The sequence below is a fragment of the Chiloscyllium punctatum genome, chromosome 21, assembly GCF_047496795.1.
Source record: "Chiloscyllium punctatum isolate Juve2018m chromosome 21, sChiPun1.3, whole genome shotgun sequence".
Taxonomy (NCBI): domain Eukaryota; kingdom Metazoa; phylum Chordata; class Chondrichthyes; order Orectolobiformes; family Hemiscylliidae; genus Chiloscyllium; species Chiloscyllium punctatum.
This window is the reverse complement of record NC_092759.1, coordinates 1,888,702-1,911,317: the sequence shown is the minus strand read 5'-3', so window position 1 is coordinate 1,911,317 and position 22,616 is coordinate 1,888,702. Positions and strand designations below refer to the sequence as shown.

The 22,616-nt window shown below is 48.4% G+C and overlaps 1 protein-coding gene across 1 annotated transcript in view; it reads left to right on the top strand.

Moving 5' to 3' along the window:
- The window catches only part of LOC140492423 (ovochymase-2-like), an 81,293-nt gene extending 62,837 nt beyond the window's left edge, over positions 1 to 18,456 (top strand). Inside the window, exons 12-16 of the mRNA XM_072591316.1 lie at positions 3,357 to 3,534; positions 5,696 to 5,827; positions 11,508 to 11,645; positions 12,574 to 12,648; positions 17,329 to 18,456. Of these exons, the coding sequence (XP_072447417.1) occupies positions 3,357 to 3,534; positions 5,696 to 5,827; positions 11,508 to 11,645; positions 12,574 to 12,648; positions 17,329 to 18,095 (1,290 nt within the window). The 3' untranslated portion in view covers positions 18,096 to 18,456. The remainder of the gene's footprint in view (positions 1 to 3,356; positions 3,535 to 5,695; positions 5,828 to 11,507; positions 11,646 to 12,573; positions 12,649 to 17,328) is intronic.
- Positions 18,457 to 22,616: the final 4,160 nt, after the last annotated feature.

Below are 22,616 nucleotides of genomic sequence, written 5' to 3'. Positions count from 1 at the left end.
TGTGGAACTTGAATTCAATAAAAAGGAAATGGGGAATTAAAGCAAGACACAGTCAGCCCTGATGTTGTAAAAGCCCAGATAATAAAATCTGGGATTGAAATCGAGCATCAGGGATGTTGACCCAGATGATGTTATGATGTCACATGGCCGTCACTTCCTGAGAGTGGTCTTGAGGCCAGACTTGTTGGCTCAGCGGTAGCAGAACTTGCATCGAGTCAATAGCTGAACCCAATAGCCATTGGTCCTGTTCATTGTCTGGTCAATGGCGGATTCTCAATGATGAAGTGGCATGGTGGCTCAGTGGTTGACATCGCTGCATCACAGTGCCAGGCACCCGGGTTCGATTCTACCCTTGGGCGACCATCTGTGTGGAGTTTGCACATTCAACCCCGTATCTGCGTGTGTTTCCTCCAGGTGTTCTGGTCCACAGTCCAAAGATGTGCAGGCTAGGGTGGATTGGCCATGCTAAATTGCCCATAGTGTTCAGGGATGTACAGGTTAGGTGCATTAATCAGGGGTAAGTGTAGAGTAACGGGGACTGGGTCTGGGTGGGATACTCTTCAGAGGTTCGGTGTGGACTTGCTGGGCTGAAGGGCCTATTTCCACACTGTGGGGGTTCTCAATGATGGTGGCTTTCATCGGCCAGGGTTGTAAAAGGTTTTGCTTTCCAAAGAGTAGGAGATGAGGACAAATGTCACACTCCCAGAGAGTGTGGAATTCTCTGCCACGGAAAGCAGTTGAGGCCAAAACATTGAATGTTTTCAAGAAGGAGGTGGATATAGTTTAGATTAGATTACTTACAGTGTGGAAACAGGCCCTTCGGCCCAACAAGTCCGCACTGACCCGCCGAAGCGCAACCCACCCAGACCCACTCCCTTACATTTACCCCTTCACCTAACACTACGGGCAATTTAGCATGGCCAATTCACCTAACCTGCACATTTTTTGGATTGTGGGAGGAAACCGGAGCACCCGGAGGAAACCCACGCAGGCGCGGGGAGAATGTGCAAACTCCACACAGAGAGTCACCTGAGGCGGGAATTGAACCTGGGTCTCTGGCGCTGTGAGTTCAAGGGATCAAAGGGTATGGAGAGAAAGTGGGAACGGGGGCTGAGTTGGATGGTCAACCATGATCCTGTTGAATGGTGAGGATCAGGGCTGAATGGCCTGCTTCCTTTCCTGTTTTCTGTTCCTCAACCCACTAGGGCTAACGTTTGATGCCCTTCCCTGGCCTCCACGTGACTCCAGGCCTGATATGAGCGACATTGAACAGGCTTCTGGACAAGAACTGCTGGCCCACCCAGGGACGCCGTCCAGCTCATTAAAAACCGCCATAATGCTGACCACATGTCTCAACCTTCCTTGGTCTCCATCACTTCACCATTGGAGGCAGCCATTTCTTGGGAAAGCGTGAGAAATAGGAGCAGGACAAAGGCCATTCGGCCCGTTGAGAGTCCTCTGCCTTCAGCTTCCATGCCCGCTCAGCTCTGGATTACCCACCAGAAACAGAGAATCAGACAACAGCACAAGAAATAAGAGATGGATTAGGCGATTCAGTCACTTCGGCCTGCTATGTCATTCAAATTGACCGCGGCCAATCCTGAGTTTGGATTCTACTTCTCTGCCCATTCTCACATCCCTCAATTTCTCCCAAAAAGTCCCAGCTTTACATAGACTCAGCGATCAAGTATCTACAACACTCTGGGAGAGAGAATTCCGAAAGCTCGCCACCTTCTCCCTTTCTCAGTCCGAAATGATTGACCCTTTGTCCTGAGATTATGCTGCCCACCCCTCCGTGATTTCGATTCCCCAATCAGTAGAGACAACCGCAATGCCATCTCAACATCTGCCGTGTCCAACCCCTTCGGAATATTGTGGGTTTCAATGAGATCACCTCCCTAGGACTATTAAACAGACTGCTAACTTAGCTCATTATTACTCCTGAACATGGGGTCCTTTTATTCAGAGCCTTGTACGATAGCTTCCTCTCTGGCACCTCCATTCCTTTCAACTTCTGGAATTCACTTCAAAACAAGTCATAACTTCATGGTCAGTCATTGAGTCCTAGAGTTAACAGCACGGAAACAGACCCTTTGGTCCAACTCGTCCATGCCAACCAGTTATCCCAAATTAATCTAGCCCCATTTGCAAGCACTTGGCCCATATCCCCACAAACCTTTCCTATTCATATACCCATCCAGATGCCTTTTAAACGTTGTAATTGTACCAGTTTCCACCACTTCCACTGGCAGCTCATTCCATACACATCACCCTCTGTGTGAAAAAGTTATCCCTTAGGTCTACCTCTCCCTTCCCAATGTATCAGAGGGTTTCAATAACATTGCAACTCATTGAGTCTGTGCCAGAAAGATTTAAGATGAATACAACTATTGGAGAAGTGTTCTTGCACACTCTAGACTGCGTTCGCATATACAGATAGACGATCTTTTATCTGAATTTGTCGGGCCCGGCTATTTATCGGAATTTGGAATTTTTCCAATTTCCATTAAGTGACAGTTTGATGGCGAATTTTTAAAAAAAATCTTACCAGAGGAGCAGACTTACTAAGTGAAACACGCCTTGAGAGAGAATCCAGGCCTGCTAGTGCTGGGCCACACCCAACCCCTACGTTGCATCTGAGTGATATGCATCGAGTGGGTGTCGACTTGGGTTAACTGTATGCACGCCAAACAACTTTGTTAATGAGAAAAAAAAACTTCACCAAAAAAAAACTTTTGGATTTCGGAACTTCAGATAACGGATCGTCTACCTGTACTAACTGCAACATACGACTGTTGTGGAGACTGTTATTCACAGTACATGCGTTGCTATAGCGCCTCTCACTCAAGGAACTTGTTTTCCTTTCTCTCTCCCTCTCTCTCTGTCTGAGTTAGAAAACCCAAGTCGGCTGATATTTGACCAAGTCGCTCCCTGGCTATAGCTACACATGTGAGGAGCCACTCCAAGGTTTTGTGCATGACAAACCATGGCCTGACCTCCCATTCTGGAAGTCACTACCACACACCAGACCACGCAGAGAGAGAAAAAATAAGAGGGAACACTGCCTGGGAATGGCAGGGGGAGGAAATTGCTTGTCACTTAACTTACCGTCGCGGGCTTTCTTGGTCATGTTCACTGTTCAAGAAAACTTTCTGACCTTTATTATCCTTTTTGTTTTGAAAAGCCAGACCTTCACAGGATAAGACGTTAAAATCCACTTTTTCTCAACCTAAGATTCCAAACAGTACTAATCGATTTTGAGACTTCGCAAAGAGATTGGTAGCTGGGAGTGAATGAGAAGCCTCCAGCTGACTTTAAGCAAGTGTTTTACCCATCCTCTCCATGGTTTATACCAGGCTTTCGCTGGGAGACAACGGCTGGGCAGACTTTGCGGCAACAGAACCTTAATCCAACTGCACCTTCCAAGCTCAAAATTGACAGCCTCCGGTAACCACATTGTCAAGTTGCGCGTGCGTTGCAGGTCGACCAATCAGAAGAGCAGGCGGGGATTTACCCTGTTTTATGAAACTGTTGGTAAGGTGATATTAAGGCAGCATGGTTTTAATATACTGGATGCAATTTCCAATTTGTTGGGTCGAAGCATGAGAGGCGGGTGTCTTTAAGGACTGGGAAATTCACCCGTCCAACCCCAGAGGCGAGCCCGCTTTCGAAGAGCCATAGCAGACCTACAATGTGGAAGCAGGCCAGTTGGCCCAACAAGTCCACACTGACCCTCTGAAGAATATTCCACCCCGACCCCTTCAACTATCCTATTACCCCACAAGTCCCATGAGTAACGCACCTAACCGACACAACCCTGAACACAATGGGAAATATAGCTTGGCCAATTCACCCTAACCTGCGCATCTTTGGACTGTGAGAGGAAACCGGACCACCTGGAGGAAACCCTCGCAGACACGGGGAGAATGTTGCTAGAAAAGCACAGCAAGTCAGGCAGCATTTGAGGAGCAGGAAAATTGCCTCGTCCCCTCACAAGAGCTCAAGTGCATCACCCCAGGGTCGGCCTGCCCAATTATTTGCCCCATCAACCTCACCCCTCCCCTACCACAAACCCCTCTCCCCTGCCCCCACCACCACTACTTATGTAGTTGTTCCCTTATCCTGACAGGGTCAGAGTTGGACACTGTGATTAATATTGCTACTTCATGTCACTGGTGACTGGCTTCGATTCTACCCTTGGGCAATGACCTGCGTGGAGATCGCACGGTCTCTGCATGAGTTTTCTCCAGGTGCTCCAGTTTCCTCCCAGGATCCAAAGATATGCAGGTTAGGGTGGATTGGTCATGCTAAATGTCCCATAGAGTCCAGAGATATGTAGGTTAGGGTGGATTGGTCATGCTAAATGTATCATAGTGTCCAGGGCTTTGCAAGTTAGGGTGGATTGGCCATGCCAAATGTCCGATAGTGTCCAAGGATGTGCAATTTAGGGTGTATTGGTCATGCTAAATGTCCCATAGTGTCCAGGGTTTTGCGGAGAGGGGGTGGATTGGCCATGCCAAATTGTCCCATAGTGCCCAGAGATGTTCAGGTTAGGGTGGATTTGCCGTGCCAAATTGTCCCATAGTGTCCAGGGATGTGCAAGTTAGGGCGGTTTGGTCATGCTAAATTTCCCATAGTGTCCAGGGTTTTGCAGGGGGGTGGATTGGCAGATTGGCCACGCCAAATTGTCCCATAGTGTCTAGGGATGTGCAGGTTAGGGTGGATTGGCCGTGCTAAATTGTCCCATAGTACCCAGGGATGTGCAAGTTAGGTGGGTTAGCAATGAAGGTGACAGGGTCTGGATGGGATGCTCTTTGGAGGATTGGTGTGGACTTGAGGGGCCCAATGGCTGCTTCCACACTGTAAGGATTCATAGGATTCTCTTGGGAAGATTCTGAGTGCTCCCCACTCAGAATCTGAACTGCCTGGGCTGTGAAAAGATAGTTTTTTTTCTGGTCCACCTAGACTCCCTCTGCTGGTATAAGTGGGTGGCAGCCTTAAGTGGGCTCGTTCTCAATCCACCATAACTGGGGAAGGACTGAGAATGAGGTGGCACAGATTTGAGGTGATTGGCAAACCAGACGATGATGAGACAGCGAGAATTGTTTCTTCACCTTGACGAATGGTTGAGATCTGTAATGAGTGGGAGGTAGAATTGAATCTTTGAGGATGGAATCAGATTAGTATGTGAAATGAAGAAATGTGCAGTGTTGCAGGGAGAATGGCATTATGTCAATAGTTCCTGCAGAGAGTCAGCACAGGGGAGTCAATGGTCTTGTGGTGTTATTATTGTTAATCCAGAGACCCAGGTAACACTCTGGGGACCCAAGTTCAAATCCTACCATGGTAGATGGTGAGGATATCTGGAATTAAGAAGCTAATGATGGTTATGAATCCATTGCCGATTGTCGGAAAAACCCACCTGGTTGACTAATGTCCTTCAAGAAAGGAATCTGCCATCCTTACCTGGTCTGGCCTACATGTGATTCCAGACCCACAGCAATGTGGTTGACTCTCAACTGCCCACTGGGGCAATGAGGGGATGGGCAATAAATGCTGCCTGGCCAGCGACACCCTCATCCTGTGAACTAATAAAGGAAAATAAAAACAGGTCAAATAGCCTCTATCCTGGTAACCATATTCTGAAATGGATTGTTAATGGAAAAACATGCCAACTTTTCCCCCTTTCAACCAGATATTGATGAATGTGGCTTTCGTTCAAAAGTGGAGTCGGTATGTGACCATTTTTGCCACAATTACATTGGAGGATATCGGTGTTACTGTCACCATGGATACAGTCTCCAGAGCGACAAGAAGACATGCAAAGGTAATGTGGACATTAAGTGACGTCTCACAAAATCAATACGGTATACTCTTTAGGAGTCAGAGTTGTGAAGGTGTGATGGTACCCATCTTAACTGAGACACACTGAAGCATAGTGTGCCATAGGGAGTGTCTTGAAGAGGCCATTCAGCCATAGAGAGTCATAGAGTCATAGAGACGTACAGCATGGAAACAGACCCTTCGGTCCAACCCGTCCATGCCGGCCAGATATCCCAACCCAATCTAGTCCCACCTGCCAGCACCTGGCCCATATCCCTCCAAACCCTTCCTATTCATATACCCATTCAGATGCCTTTTAAATGTTACAATTGTACCAGCCTCCACCATTTCCTCTGGCAGCTCATTCCATACATGTCACACCCTCTGCATGCAAAAGTTGTCCCTTCGGTCTCTTTTATATCTACCCACATCCCAACCCTAAATCTATGCATCCACCCCAGGGAAAAGACCTTGTCTATTTATCCTATCCATGCCCTTCATGATTTTATAAACCTCTATAAGGTCACCCCTCAGCCTTCAACGCTCCAGGGAAAACAGCCCCAGCCTATTCAATCTTTCCCTGCAGCTCAAATCCTCCAACCCTGGCAATATCCTTGTAAATCTTTTCTAAACCTGTTCAAGTTTCACAACATCCTCCCGACAGGAAGGAGACCAGAACTGCATGCAATATTCCAACAGTGGCCTAACCAATGTCCTGTACAGCTGCAACATGAACTCCCAACTACTGTACTTAATACTCTGACCAATAAAGGAAAACATACCAAACACCTTCTTCACTATTCTATCTACCTGGGGACTCCATTTTCAAGGAGCTATGAACCTGCACTCCAAGGTCTCTTTGTTCAGCAACACTCCCGAGGACCTTACCATTAAGTATATAAATCTGCTAAGATTTGCTTTCCCAAAATGCAGCACCTTGTATTTATCTGAATTAAACTCCATCTGCCAATCATCAGTCCATTGGCCCATCTGATCAGGATCCCATTGTAATCTGAGGTAATCTTCTTTGCTGTCCATTACACCTCCAATGTTTGTATCTTCTGCAAACTTACTAACTATTCTTCCTATGTTCACATCTAAATCATTTATGCAAATGACAAAAGGTAGTGGACCCAGCACCGATCTTTGTGGCACTCCACTGGTCACAGGCCTCCAGTCTGAAAAACAACCCTCCACCACCATCCTCTGTTTTCTACCTTTGATCCAGTTCTGTATCCAAATGGCTAGTTCTCCCTGTATTCCATGAGATCTAACCTTGCTAATCAGTCTCCCATGGGGAACCTTGTCGAACGTCTTACTGAAGTCCATAAAGATCACGTCCACCACTCTGCACTCATCAATCCTCTTTGTTACTTCTTCAAAAAACCAAATCAAGTTTGTGAGACATAATTTCCCACGCACAAAGCCATGTTGACTATTCCTAATCAGTCCTTGCCTTTCCAAATACATGTACATCCTGTCCCTCAGGATTCCCTCCAACAACTTGCCCACCACCGGGGTCAGGCTCACTGGTCTATGGTTCCCTGGCTTGTCCTTATCACCATCGTTTTAAATGGTGGTACCACGTTAGCCAACCTCCAGTCTTCTGGCACCTCACCTGTCACTATCGATGATACAAATATCTCAGCCAGGGGCCCAGCAATTACTTCCCTAGATGCCCACAGAGTTCTAGGATACACCTGATCAGGTTTTGGGGATTTATCCGCCTTTCTGCATTTTAAGACATCCAGCACTTCCTCCTCTGTAATATGGACATTTTTCAAGACGTCACCATCTATTTCCCACATTCTATATCTTCCATGTCCGTCTCCACAGTAAATACAGATGCGAAATATTAGTTTAGTATCTCCCCCATCTCCTGCGGCTCCACACAAAAGTCACCTTGCTGATCTTTGCAGGGCACTATTCTTTCCCTGGTTACCCAACAAGTCCACACTTTAATGCATTTAATGCATTTGTAAAATCGCTTTGAATTCTCGTTAACTCTATTTGCCGAAGTTATCTCATGTCCCCTTTTTGCCCTCCTGATTTCCCTCTTAAGTATACTCCTACTGCCTTTATACTCTTCTAAGGATGAAACTAATCTCACCTGCCTATACGTGACATATGCTTCCTTCTTTTTCTGAACCTAGCCTTCAACTTCTCTTGTCATCCAGCATTCCCTATACCTACCAGCCTTTCCTTTCACCCTGACAGGAATATACTTTCTCTGGATTCTTGTTATCTTATTTCTGAAGGCTTCCCATTTTTCAGTCATCCCTTTACCTGCGAACATCCGCCCCCAATCAGCTTTTGAAAGTTCTTGCCTAATACCGTCAAAATTGGCCTTCCTCCAATTTAGAACTTCAACTTTTAGATCTGGTCTATCCTTTTCCATCACTATTTTAAAACGAAGAGAATTATGGTCGCTGGCCCCAAAGTGCTCCCCCACTGACACCTCAGTCACCTGCGCTGCCTTATTTCCCAAGAGTAGGTCAAGTTTTGCACCTTCTCTAGTAGGTACATCCACATACTGAATCAGAAAATTTTCTGGTATGCACTCAACAAATTCCTCTCCATCTAAACACTTAACACTATGGCAGTCCCAGTCTATGTTTGGAAAGTTAAAATCCCCTACCATAACCACCCTATTATTCTTACAGATTACTGAAATCTCCTTACAAATTTGTTTCTCAAATTCCCTATGACTATTCAGGGGTTGATAATACAATCCCAATAAGGTGATCATCCCTTTTTTATTTCTCAGTTCCACCCAAATAACTTCCCTGGATGTATTTCCGGGAATATCCTCCCTTTGCACAGCTGTAATACTATCCCTTATTAAAAACACCACTCCCCCTCCTCTCTTGCCTCCCTTTCTATCTATCCTGTATCCTGGAACATTAAACTGCCAGTCCTTTCCATCTCTGAGCCATGTTTCTGTAATTGCTATGATATCCCAGTCCCATCTTCCTAACCATGCCCTGACTTCATCTGCCTTCCCTGTTAGGCCCCTTGCATCGAAATAAAATGCAGTTTAATTTATCAGTCATACCTTGTTCTCTGCTTTGTCCCTGCCCGCGCTGTCTGTTTGACTCACTTCTGTTCTCAACTGTACCAGTGTCACTATCCCCTTGGTTCCCCACCCCCCACACCTTACTAGTTTGAATCCTGCCAAAAAGCTCTAGCAAATTTCCCTGCCAGTATATTAGTCCCTTCCAATTTAGGTACAATCCATCCTTCTTGTACAGGTCCCTCCTACCTCAGAAGAGATTCCAATGATCCAAAAATGTGAATCATTCTCCCATACACCAGCTCCTCAGCCAGACGTGCATCCACTCTATCCTCCTATTCCTACCCTCACTAGCTCATAGCACTGGGAGTAATCTGGATAGTACTACCCTTGAGGACCTCCTTTTTACATTCCTGCCTAACTCTTTGTATTCTCCAGCATCTCATCCTTTTCCCTTCCTATGTCCTTGGTACCAATGTGTACAATGACCTCCTGCTGGTCCCTCTCCCTTTTGAGAACATTCTGCACCCTTTCTGAGACATCCTTGATCCTGACACCAGGGAGGCAACACACCAATCTGATTTTTTGTTGCTGGTCACAGAAACATTTGTCCGTACCTCTGACTAGAGAGTCCCCTAACACACTTGACCTCTTGGAACCCAACTTACCCCTCAATGCATTAGAGCCAGTCTTGATACCAAAAACTTGACTGTTTGTGCTACATTCCCCTGAGAATCCACTACTCCCTACATTTTCTAAAACAGCATGTTTGTAATGGGGCTAGCCACTGAAGACTCCTGCACCAACTACCTACCCCTCCTACATTTCCTGGCATTAACCCGTCTCTGTGACTGTATCTGCGACTTTTTTCTCTTCCGAAAACTGCCATCCATCACATCCCTTTGCTCTTGTAAATTTCTCATTGCTTCTAACTGTTGCTCCAACCGATCCATTCGATCTGATAGGATTTGCAACTGACGACATTTGTTGCCGATATAATCCTCAGTAACACGCAAACTCTCCCTAAATTTCCACATCCAAAAAGTAGAGCATATCACTCGACTAAAGGCCATTTTTTTCATCTTCCAAACTACAGACCCAGAAAATATCACTGTCTTATTCCTCCTGGCTAACTTAATACTTATGACTTCAGAGACATATCCCAATAAAACATCTCATCAATAAAGAACCCACTCTACTCATATTGTAGATTTACCCCAAGGCCTCACTTAAAACTATTCACTTATCTCTTTCTGTGCTGTGACCTCTCCCAACAGGGTCCTCCAAGATTAGTTGTTAATTTCACTGTTTGTTAATTTTCCCAGATGCACTCCGATGTCCAGAGGTAAATGAAACCAAACAGCCAAGGCAGTAACTGTGCAGGTTCACTGCTGTGTCAGTTAGCAGTGTGGGTCTCCCACTCTCTCTCTAGCTCTCTCCCCTGCACAGACCATGTGCTTCCTTTGTCTGTCCTTCTCCCTTTCAAACGTGCTGTTTTTTGGACTTTCATTTTTCCCCAAAGTTCCAAAACAATGCAACAGCATATAAAACAGTAATTGCTGCTCTCCTGGAATTCGAGGAAATCACCTCCCACACCTAAACTACCTCAAAAACGGAGCAGCCTGTGACAGCCGGAAATCTTTCCCATCCTCCATTCCCACCGAGTCTTCTCCGCCATTCAATCATAGAGTCCCTCAGCACGGAAACAGACCCTTCGGTCCAACCAGTCCATGTCGAACATAATCCCAAACTAAAGCTCGTCACTTGCCTGCTCCTGGTCCATATCCACTCCCAGCTGGTATTTTTCTCAACCCCATTCTTCTGCCTTCTCTCTTTAACCCTTGCCTCCTTTATTAATCAAGAACCCACCAATTTCTATCTTCAAGGCACTCAATGACTTGCCCTCCACGACCCTCTGCGGTCATGAGTTCCACAGAGTCCCCAGCCTCTGGATGAAGAAATTCCTCCCCATCTCTGAGAACATAGAATGGAGAACGTTACAGATAGTACAGGCCCTTCAATCCTCGATGTTGCGCCGGCCTGTGAAATCTGATGCTTATCTAACCTGCACCGTTCCATTATTATCCGCATGTGTGTCCAATGCCCATTTAAATGCCCTTAATGTCGGTGAGTCTATTACTGTTGCAGGCTGGTCGCTCCATGCCCCTACTACTCTCTGAGTAAAGAAGCTACCCCTGATATCTGTCCTAAATCTGTCACTTATCTATCTCAGTGCTAAAGCATTGCCCCTTCACTCTGAGGCTGTGCCCTCGGCTCCTAGTCTTTCTGACCAGTGGAAACCCCTTCTCCTTGTCCACTCTATCCAGACCTCTTGGTTCAATCAGATCCCCCTCACCCCCATCCTTCTAAACCCCAGAGTCCTCAACCATTTGCCATATGACATCCCCGGGATCATTCTTGTGAACCCCCTCTGGACACCCCCGTCCAAGGCCAGCACACCCTTCCTTAGATGTGGGGTCCAAAACTGCTCACGGTATTCCAAATGTGGTCTGACTAGAGCCTTAGACAGCCTCAGCAGTAATTTAACAATGCAGTTGGTGATTAATTCTCGCCAGTTTTAGGATAAGATTTACAGACAGTGGCATTGGTATGGACGGATGAGTAGGCCAAGGGATCAATGAAATGAACGCTTGGCGGTTTTCTGTTCCAGTCGTGGACTGTGGTCCCCCTCCTGATCTCGAAAGTGGAAGCTACGAGTACATCACCAAGCGGGACGAGACCCTGCTCCATTCAGTCATCAGATACAAGTGCAAGGAGGTGTATTACACAATGGTGGGCGGAGGAGATGGTAAGGCATGTGGACGCGGGGAGGTGATAAAGAGGGCAGACACACACACACACACACACACACACACACACACACACAGACATGCACACACGCACACACTCACACAGACAGACATACACACACACTCTCTCAGACAGACATACACACACAATCTCTCAGACACACACACGCAGACATACACACACAGACATACACACTCACACACACGCATTCACACAGACAGACATGCACACACACACAGACATACACTCACAGACACACTGTTAGACAGAGACGCCCACACACACTCACACAGACATACACACACTCACACAGACAGACAGACAGACAGTCACACACACAAACACACACACTTTCACACAGAACATACTCACACACACACAAACTCACACACAGGCAGACATATACAGAAATACACTCACACAGATGCACACACACGCACTCAGACACACACATAGATAGACACACACAGACGCACACACTGCCAGGACTCCCCCAGCTACCCAGAGAGATGTGGAAATGGATATCAGAGAAGCCCACCCGCGTTCTGTACAGCAAGATCCAACAAACACTTTGTTGCCATGGCTTTTCTGGCCATTGGCTGCCTAAAGTGTGCGTGTGTGTGGGAGGGGAGAGAGGTGGCGGGAAATGTAAGAGCAGGGAGGGTGATGCATTTTGGGTGAGCTGCCACCACTCCCTACCTTTCCTGCAATGGCATGGAGGTTGGGGGGCAGGGGTCGCGAGAGTCGGTCTGGATTTCCCCCCCACCATCCCACCTACCCAGCCTCTGGAGACAGGCTTGGGCCCACGTCCAGGCTCTTTGGCATGTCCGCAGGCTCGGTGTACCTTGGCTCGTCACCTGCTGAAGAGGTGCCCCACCTTTTAATGTCCCTCTCTCTGTTATTTCCTCCCCTTCTGTCCTCCTCAGGGCAGTATACCTGCCAGGCGAACGGGAAATGGATGAATAGCGAATCAGGTGACGCCCTCCCAACGTGCAAGCCAGGTGAGTGAATGGCACATTCCACCATCCCTTCAACATGGGCAATGCCATCCTTCCAAAAGATGCCCATCATTATTTTGTAATACCACGGGGACCTTGGCAGCAATAACAGAATAGAAGGATAGAGAGAGAGAGGAAGGGAATTGGAGGGAGAAATAAGATATTGCACCCACATCCTTCTTTCCAATTCTGGGGGTCTCTGTGGCCTTTCACTCCAAGGGCACCTGGGTGCAAATGTGGGTTTTGCTCTCTACCCATCTATCATTGCCCGTCCCCAATTGCCTCCTGAACTCCACAGCTTTTCCAGGCCATTTCAGAGTCAACACCATTAGCGGCAGGGCCTGGAGTCACCTCTAAGGCCACAGATGTCCATCCCAACAGTGCATTGACGAACCAGATGGAGTTTTCCAACAGCAGTCCATGATATGGCCAGTGCCCAAGGCGAGAGTTAGATCCCAGATTTAATCAGATCAAATAACGACAATTGCCCTCGGTGAGATTCGAACTCAGTCATCCATAACTGTTAGCCTGGCGTCTCTGGATGACTGGCCTGTTGGTACTATCACAGTAGGGGAGGGAACGAAATTCCAGCGATGTGTAAAAAGAGGCGGATGATCTGCCATTGCCAGCGCCTGGTGAGATAGGATAGGCCATTCGGCCCCTTGAGCCAGCTCTAACCTTCAGTAAGATCATGGCCGATCTGATTATGTGTTGACTCCCATGTTCCCAGTCACCCCACTGGTTCCCATCTCTCATGAGAATCTGACTTAAAAATATTCGATGAACCCACCCCTCTCCACTGCCTTCTGAGCACCAAAGACACATAACTTTCATAGTTCCTTGAAAATGGAGTCACAGGTAGACGGGGGGTGGGAGTGGGGGTGGGGAGGGGAAGATGGCTTTTGGTATGCTTGCCTTTATTGGTCAGTGCATTGAGTACAGGAGTTGGGAGGTCATATTGTGGCTGTACAGGACATTGCTTAGGCCACTTTTGGAATACTGCATTTAATTCTGATCTCCCTGCTACAGGAAGGATGTTGTGAAACTTGAAAGAGTTCAGAAAAGATTTACAAGGATGTTGCTGGGGTTAGAGGGTTTGAGCTGCAGGGAGAGGCTGAATGGGCTGGGGCTGTTTTCCCTGGACTGTCAAGGGTAAGGGGAGTCCAAAACTAGAGGGCACAGTTTTAAGGTGAAAGGGAAAAAGATGTTAAAAGGGATCTAAGGGGCAACTGTTTCACGCAATGGGTGGTATGTGTATGGAATGAGCTGCCAGAGGAAGTGGCGAGGCTGGTACAATTGCAACATTTAAAAGGCATCTGGATGGGTATATAAATAGGAAGGGTTTAGAGGGATATGGGCCACTTGCTGGCAAATGGGACTAGATTAGGTTGGGATAGTTGGTCAGCATGGCTGGATTGGGGCAAAGAGTCTGTTCCTGTATTGTACATCTCTATGATTCTGTAACCGAGTGAGAGAAAGATCGCTTCTCCTCTCTCTCTGCCCTGACAGGAAAACCCCCCATTCTGAACCAACAGACAAGGGCCTGCAGCTTTTCCCCATCCACCTTTTCGAATCTGCTCAGAGAGTCATCTCAGTGGAGATCTTACTCTGGGACTGCGCCCAAATTCCCCATTTTCTGCCAGTGAGCTTCGGTCCTGTTCCCCTCTGGTCCCTGAACCTATCGCAACCTGGATACTATCATTTCCTTTGTAATGTGTAGGTACGAAAGTCAGAGATAGGAACAAAAGGAGGATTTTGTTCGTTGAGTCATACAGGACAGAAACAGGCCCTTCAGCCCACTGTGCGTGTGTGCTAACCCATAAGGGCCACTCAGTACCATTTACCTGCTCTTCATCCATAGTTGGCTGACATTTAACTTTTTGCTTCTTAAATGTTACGTGAGCCTCCACCATATTCTTAGGCTGAGCCTTCCTTATTTCTATCACCCTCTGACTGAAACGGTAATCCTCTAAGTCCTCACCTTAAACTTGTGCCCTCTGGTCTCAGACAAAGGTAAAACATTCTCACGCTCTGTCCTGCCTACGTTGCTTATAGTTTTGGATAATGCAGTCAGATCTCCCCTTCTCCAGAGAAAACAAACCCAGCCTAACCTTATGACTGAGACTTTCCATCCCAGGCAACATCCTGGCAAATCTCCTCTGCATACTCTTGGGTGAGATCGTCTCCTTCCAATAGTGTCTCGACCAGAGCTGTACACAATATTCCACCTGTGGCCGAACCAAGGTTTTGGGCGAGTATGGTGGCTTAGTGGTCGGCATTGACACCTCACAGAGCCAGGGACCTGGGTTCGATTCCAGCCTCGGGCGACTATCTGTGTGGAGTTTGCACATTCTCCCCGTGTCTGTGTGGGTTTGCTCCAGTTTACTCCCACAGTCAAAGATGTGCATGTTAGGGTGGATTGGCCATGCTACATTGTCAAGAGTGTGGTACTGGGAAAGCACAGCAGGTCAGGCAGCATCCAAAGAACAGGGTGATCAATGTTTCGAGCAAAAACCCTTCAGCAGGAATTTTGCCCAAAAAGATTTTTGGGTTTTGCCTGAAATATCAATTCTCCTGTTCCTCGGATGCTGCCTGACCTGCTGTGCTTTTCCAGCACCACACTCTCAACTCTGATCTCCAGCATCTAGAGTCCTCACTTTCACCATAGTGTCCAGGGATGTGCAGGTTAGGGTGGATTGGCCATGCTAATTGTCCCATAGTGTCCAGGGATGTGCAGGTTAGGGTGGTTTGGCAGGGCTAAATTGTCCAATAGTGTCCAAAGATGTGCAGGTTAGAGTGGATTGGCCGTGCTAAATTGTCCTATAGTGCCCAGGGATGTGCAGGTTAGGGTGGATTGGCAGGGCTAAATTGTCCAATAGTGTCCAAAGATGTGTAGGTTAGGGTGGATTGGCTGTGCTAAATTGTCCCATAGTGCCCAGGGATGTGCAGGTTAGGGTGGATTGGCTGTGCTAAATTGTCCCATAGTGTCCAGGGATGTGCAGGTTAGGGTGGATTGGCTGTGCTAAATTGTCCCATAGTGTCCAGGGTTCTGATGGTTAGGGTGGATTGGCCGTGCTAAAGTGTCCCATAGTGCCCAGGGATGTGCAGGTTAGGGTGGATTGGCTGTGCTAAATTGTCCTATAGTGCCCAGGGATGTGCAGGTTCGGGTGGATTGGCCGTGCTAAAGTGTCCCATAGTGCCCAGGGATGTGCAGGTTCGGGTGGATTGGCCGTGCTAAATTGTCCTATAGTGCCCAGGGATGTGCAGGTTCGGGTGGATTGGCTGTGCTAAATTGTCCTATAGTGCCCAGGGATGTGCAGGTTAGGGTGGATTGGCCGTGCTAAATTGTCCTATAGTGCCCAGGGATGTGCAGGTTAGGGTGGATTGGCTGTGCTAAATTGTCCCATAGTGCCCAGGGATGTGCAGGTTCGGGTGGATTGGCTGTGCTAAATTGTCCTATAGTGCCCAGGGATGTGCAGGTTCGGGTGGATTGGCCGTGCTAAATTGTCCTATAGTGCCCAGGGATGTGCAGGTTCGGGTGGATTGGCTGTGCTAAATTGTCCTATAGTGCCCAGGGATGTGCAGGTTCGGGTGGATTGGCCGTGCTAAATTGTCCCATAGTGCCCAGGGGTGTGCAGGTTCGGGGGGATTGGCCGTGCTCAATTGTCCCATAGTGCCCAGGGATGTGTAGGTTAGGGTGGATTAGTCATGGGAAATGCAGGGTTACAGGGATGGGGTGGGTCTGAGTGGTTTGCTGGTCGGCGATGGGCCGACTGACCTGCTCCCACACTGTAGGGATTCCAATCAATGATATTAACATCCTTCCTGTAGCATGCTGACCAGAATTGTACACAGTACAGCTGTGGGGGATGACGAACTAGCTCTATTATTGCTGGACTGTTCATCCAGAGACCCAGGTAAATGTCTGGAATTAGGAACTTAATGGTGATCATGAATCCAAATGTCGGAAAAACCCACTGATGTCATTTAGGGAAAGTGACTGCTATCCTTACCTGGTCTGGCCTACATGTGACTCCAGACCCAGAGCAATGTGGTTGACTCTCAACTGCCCTCTGGGGCAATAAATGCTGATCTGACCAGCAACGTCTTCCTCCTGTGAATGAATAAAGAAAAATAAACTCCAACTGTGACCTTACCAATGTCCTGTACAGCCACAACTTGACGTCCTTCCAGGAGAAAGTGAGGACTGTAGATGCTGGAGATCAGAGTCTAGATTAGAGTGGTGCTGGAAAAGCACAGCCGGTCAAGCAGCATCAGAGGAGCAGGAGAGTCGACATTTCGATCATAAGCTCTTCAACAGGAATGTCCTTCCAGTCTCAGTGACATCCTTGTGTGCCTTCTCCACCCCCTTTCCATGTTAATAAGGTTCTTCCCACAGCAGAACGACCAAAACCGTATGCAGTGCTCCAAATGCGGCCTAGCTCACCGCCTGCCCAGTTGCAATGTGACATCCCTCCCGACTCTTGGAAAATCTCTCCCCCCCCCCCCCCCCCCCTTTGATCCCAGTCAGACAACAATCTGGGATATCCGGGGAGCGAGCCCTCTCCGAATTGTGATTCTGGGTCACGACCCCACTACCCCCTAACCCCACCCCTCTCCCCCCCCACGGTTCCACCATACCACCGCGATATCCATAACATTCTCTCCTCTCCTCGTTGGCAGTGTGCGGGAAACCGGCGGTGCCCCCATCTCTGGCCCAGCGCATCCTCGGAGGGCACCCGGCCGAAGCGGGCAGCTTCCCCTGGCACGTGTACTTCGAGAGCACTGTGTGCGGCGGGGCCCTGGTGTCTGACCGCTGGGTGCTGACCAGCGCCACGTGCGTGGAAAGCGCTGGGGGCGTGCTGCGCCTCAACGCCGGCGGAACCGACCTGAACTCCCCGGAGGGCTGGCGGGGCCCGCTGGAGGCGCGGCAGATCGTGCGGCACCCGAGCTTCAGTGGGCGCCGAGCCGGCTTCGACGGTGACGTGGCGCTGGTCAGGCTTGGGAGCCGGGTGGAGGCCGGGCGCCACCTCTCGCCCGTCTGCCTGCCCTCCCGGCGTTCCGGCTCCCGACCCGCGGTGGGCAAGGTGGGCTACATCTCCGGGTTCGGGAGGACAGAACGCTTCGCCCAGAGCGACATCTTGATGTTCGCCGCTGTGCCGGTGGTGGAGGAGGTGCGGTGCGGGAACCTCTCCTCCCCCGCCCGCCACGGTGGTGCCCAGCTCACCAACAACATGCTGTGCGCCGGGAGCCCAGGCATCGATGCCTGCACGGGTGACGGTGGAGGGGCCTACGTCTTTGAGGACCCACTGAAGCCTGACACCTACTACGTCGCCGGGATAGTGTCCTGGGGGATTCAGTGCGGGGCTTATGGGATCTACACTAACGTCATCAACTACCTCGACTGGATCGAGAAGACGATGGCTGAGGAGGGCAATGGTCAGAACTGAATTCTCCCCCGGGATAAGCTGCTACGCGACATCGCTTACCAATAAAGTGCCTCTGATGACAAAGAGACGTGAGCCCTTCTTTCTGCTGCATAGTTCTGCTGGGCATCTGAATAGACCCCCCAAATCTAATGTCACTCTTTGCGGACCTTCTTTGCTGTTCTGTCACCCTCTGATCATAGATATAAAAAGGACCTAAGGTGGCAACCTTTTCACGCAGAGGGTGGTACGTGTATGGAATGAGCTGCCAGAGGAAGTGGTGGGGGCTGGTACAATTACAATATTTAAAAGGCATCTGGATGGGTATATGAATAGGAAGGGTTTAGAGGAATATGGTAAAAACAATGACTGCAGATGCTGAAAACCAAATACTGGATTAGTGGTGCTGGAAGAGCACAGCAGTTCAGGCAGCATCCAACGAGCAGCGAAATCGACGTTTCGGGCAAAAGCCCTTCATCAGGAATAATTCCTGATGAAGGGCTTTTGCCCGAAACGTCGATTTCGCTGCTCGTTGGATGCTGCCTGAACTGCTGTGCTCTTCCAGCACCACTAACCCAGTATTAGAGGAATATGGGCCAAGTGCTAGCAAATGGGACTAGTTTGGTCAGCATGGGCGAGTTGGACCAAAGGGTCTGTTTCTGTGATGTACACCACAATGACTCTGTGACTCTTTGTTTGCTGCAGTCTGCCCGTGCAAAACAAAACTTTCAACTGTACTCAGGTACATGAGGCAATAATAAATCAAATGGGCCAGGAATTGTGAATGAGGTTGGTCCAACCATTTAATACGATCTTATCTCAGTCTCAACTCCTTTTCCACCCGTGTCCTGTTAAAACCCTGTCTCCTCCTTACCTTTCCCAGCTTCCACTGCACTCTAGGCAAGTGAATCCCACAGATTCCTGACGTTTTGGAAGAAGTAACTCCTCCCATCTCTGTTTTAAATCTGCTGCCCCCTTATCCTCATACCCCCACCTCTTGTTCTAGAGTGTTCCACATGAGGAATCACCCTCCCTATGTCTACTTTGTCAATGCCCTTTTAGCAACTTGTAGACCTCAATCAGATCTCCCCTCATCCTTATTCACTAGACAGAGAGAATCAGCCTAAACTCCCCAGTCTCTCCCCATAAGACAAACCCCTCGTCTCTGGAATCAGTCGAGTGAGTCTCCTCTGAACGGCCTCCAATATAAATACGCCCCTCCTCAAGTTGGAGACCAAAACTCCAGGTGTGGTCTCACTTATGGCCACTGCAACTCTTCCTAATTACCCTTGAGCAATAAAAGTCAAAATTTCAATTGCTCTGACTATCCCATTTCTCCTGACAACCTGAACACCCACTCCCAACCTGATCCTTTGATAGGTGGGTCCGGGAACGGGAATGTGATCCACATTCCCGGATTAACCGTCCCCGGATATCCCTCTGGAGAGTCTGCAGAGTCCAAGCCTGTGCTGCGTGATGCAAGACCTCACTGCTGCACTGCCTTCAAAGGCATTGGATTTCTATCTTGCATTGCAATCAGCTTCGAATGGCTCTGAAAATGCAGCCAATAATCTGATAAAGCTGATAGTGATGGAGGTGAATACAATGGGCCAGTGTGTTGGCAACTTGTCCAACAGAGCATGACGCTCCAACGGTGATCACAAGTCCTGCTTGGACAACCCGAGAGACCACGTATAATGAATTTGACATTTTATTTTTCCAGTGACTGCACCAGCCCTGTAAACACTGTGGTTCCAAGAGCAGGTCAGAGGTTACAAATCCTACGGCGAGTAAATCACCTCCCTGACTCCCCAAAGCCTGTCCACCATCGACAAGACACAAGTCAGGAGTGTGAGGGAATACTCCCCACGTGCCCTGGATGGAGGCAGCTCCAGTCCCAGGTGGGAAGCTCGACACCATCCAGGGACAATGTAGGCCCCGCTTGGTTGGCACTGCATCCACTCCTTCCAATGCCAATGCTCAGTAACAGCACTGTGTACCAACTACAAGATGGCACCCTGTTAGCTATGATTCCTGTCTGACCGCTGCTGGTAAAGGGGTATTGGGTCAGTTGAGGTGGTCCATGCTCACATGTAAAACATCAAGGATATTTGTATGTAACATTCACCCCAAACAAGAGCCCTGTGTCCACCTCCTTCAATATTCATTCCCCTCTACCACCGGTATCCAGCAGTGTGTACCATTTACAAGACGCACAGGATCAACTCACCAGAGCTCCCTCGGACATGATGACCTCTACCATCAAGATAGCAAACATAGAGGGTCACCTTTGCACACACATATTCTCCCCGCCCAAATCACACACTTAGAAATATCTTAGTACTCATTCACTGTCACTGGATCTTATGCCCAGCAATATCAGGCAGACATTTTTTATTCATTTGTGGGACTTGAGCATCGCTGGCTGGCCAGCATTGGCAGCCCATCCCTATTTGCCCTTGAGAAGGTGGTGGTGAACTGCCTTCTCGAATCGCTGCAGTCCACTTAATATGGGTGGGACTTTCTAGTGATTGATACAAGTGAGTGGCTTGCTAGGCCATTATCAGAGGACAGTTGAGAGTCAACTACATTGCTGTGGCTTTGGAGTCACATGTAGGCCAGACCAGGTGAGGATGACAGATTTACTTCCCTAACGGGGGAACTTTTCTTGACAATTGTTTCATGGTCATCGGTTGACCCTTAATTCCAATTTTTTAAAAGCTCAAATTCCACCATCTGCCCTGGCAGGATTTGAACCCAGACTCCCAGAATACTATGTAGGGTTTCTGGATTTATAGCCGAGTGATAATACAACTAGGCTACTGCCACCCCTTCAAGGACATGCCTCAAAGTTACCTTGTTAAGAGTGGCACTGGGATGGGCGCTAAATGCTGGCTGGGCCTACAGAACTGAGAGCTCAGAAATACTTTCGGGAAATAAAGCACGACGCCTGAGCTTAAACACATGCACTTAACCCTCCAGGCAAAACCCAGCTCTTCACAACCACGGACTGTGCTTAAGCAGTTCCATTGCAGTTCCAAGCTCGTGGCAAGAAACCTTTTCTCTGGCGATGCTGACCTATTTTGACCCAAACGTCTCACTGCTTGAGCTGGTCACTTCCAGCAGGCCCTGGTGGGAAAGCTGCGGCCTTTATTGCTAATAGAAGCCTTGATTAAAGTGTGGAACAGAACAGCTCTAACCCCAGGCCTAACCCTAACCCTAACCCTAACAATAACCTTAACCATGACCCTGACACTAACCCTAACGCTGATCCTAAACTTAATCCTAAGAAGAGACCTAATGGTCAACTTAACCTGAAATGTGAACTTATTCTTAACTACCCTAACCCTATCCCTGACACTAACCCTAACCCTAACCCAACCCTATCCCTGACACTAACCGTAACCCAAACTCTAACCCCGACACTAAACCTACCCTAACCTTCTCCCTAACACTAACCCTAACCCGAACCCAGACACTGAAACGAAAACTAACCCTAACCCGAAACTTATCCCTAACCCTAACCCTAACCCAAACTCTAACCCCAACACTAACCCTAGCCTAACCCTGTCCCTGAAACTAACCCTAACCGTTACCCTAGCCCAAACCCCGCCACTAACCCTAGCCCTAACCCTCTCCATGAAACTAACCCTAACTCTAACCCTAACCTGAGTCCTCACCCTAAACTTAACCAGAAACATAAACCTACCCGTAACTCTACCCTAACCATATCCCTGAAACTAAACCTAACCCTGACACTAAACTTAAAGTGAACCCTAATCCTATCCCCGACACTGCGCCTAACTCTGATACTAAACCTAACCCAAACCCAATCCCTGAAACTAACTCTAACTTTAACACTGACCCTATCCCTGACACTAATCCTAACCCTGACACTAACCCTAGCCCTAACCCTATCTCTGACACTAAACCCTAATCTTAACCGTATCTCTGACACTAACCCAAACCCTAACCCTATCTCTGATGCTAATCCTAAGTGCAACCCTAACTATGACCCTATCTCTGACACTCACCCTAACCCTAAACCTATCTCTGATGCTAACCCTATGTGCAACCCTAACCATAACCCTTTTCTCTGACACTCACCCTAACCCTAAACCTATCTCTGACACTAAATCTAACCCTAACCCTACCCTGATACAGACCCTTGTTGTAAATCTATCCCTGACACTAACCCTAACCCTATCTTTGACCCGAACCCTAACCCTATCCCTGATACTAACCCTAACCCTAAACCCTATCTCTGAAACTAACCCGAACCATAATTCTATCCCTAACCCTAACCCTATCCCTGACACTAAACCTAACTGCAACTCTATCTCTGACATTAACCCTATCCTAACGCTAAACCTAATATTGATGCTAACCCTATATCTAACCCAATATGGTGGTCTCTCGACCCAGCATGGTGGTCTCTCGGAGGACCAGCGTGACAGTCTCTCGGCCCAGCATGACAGTCTCTCATCCTGTGTGGCAGTCTCTCGATCTGGCATGGTAGTCTCTAGGCCTGGCATGTCAGCGTCT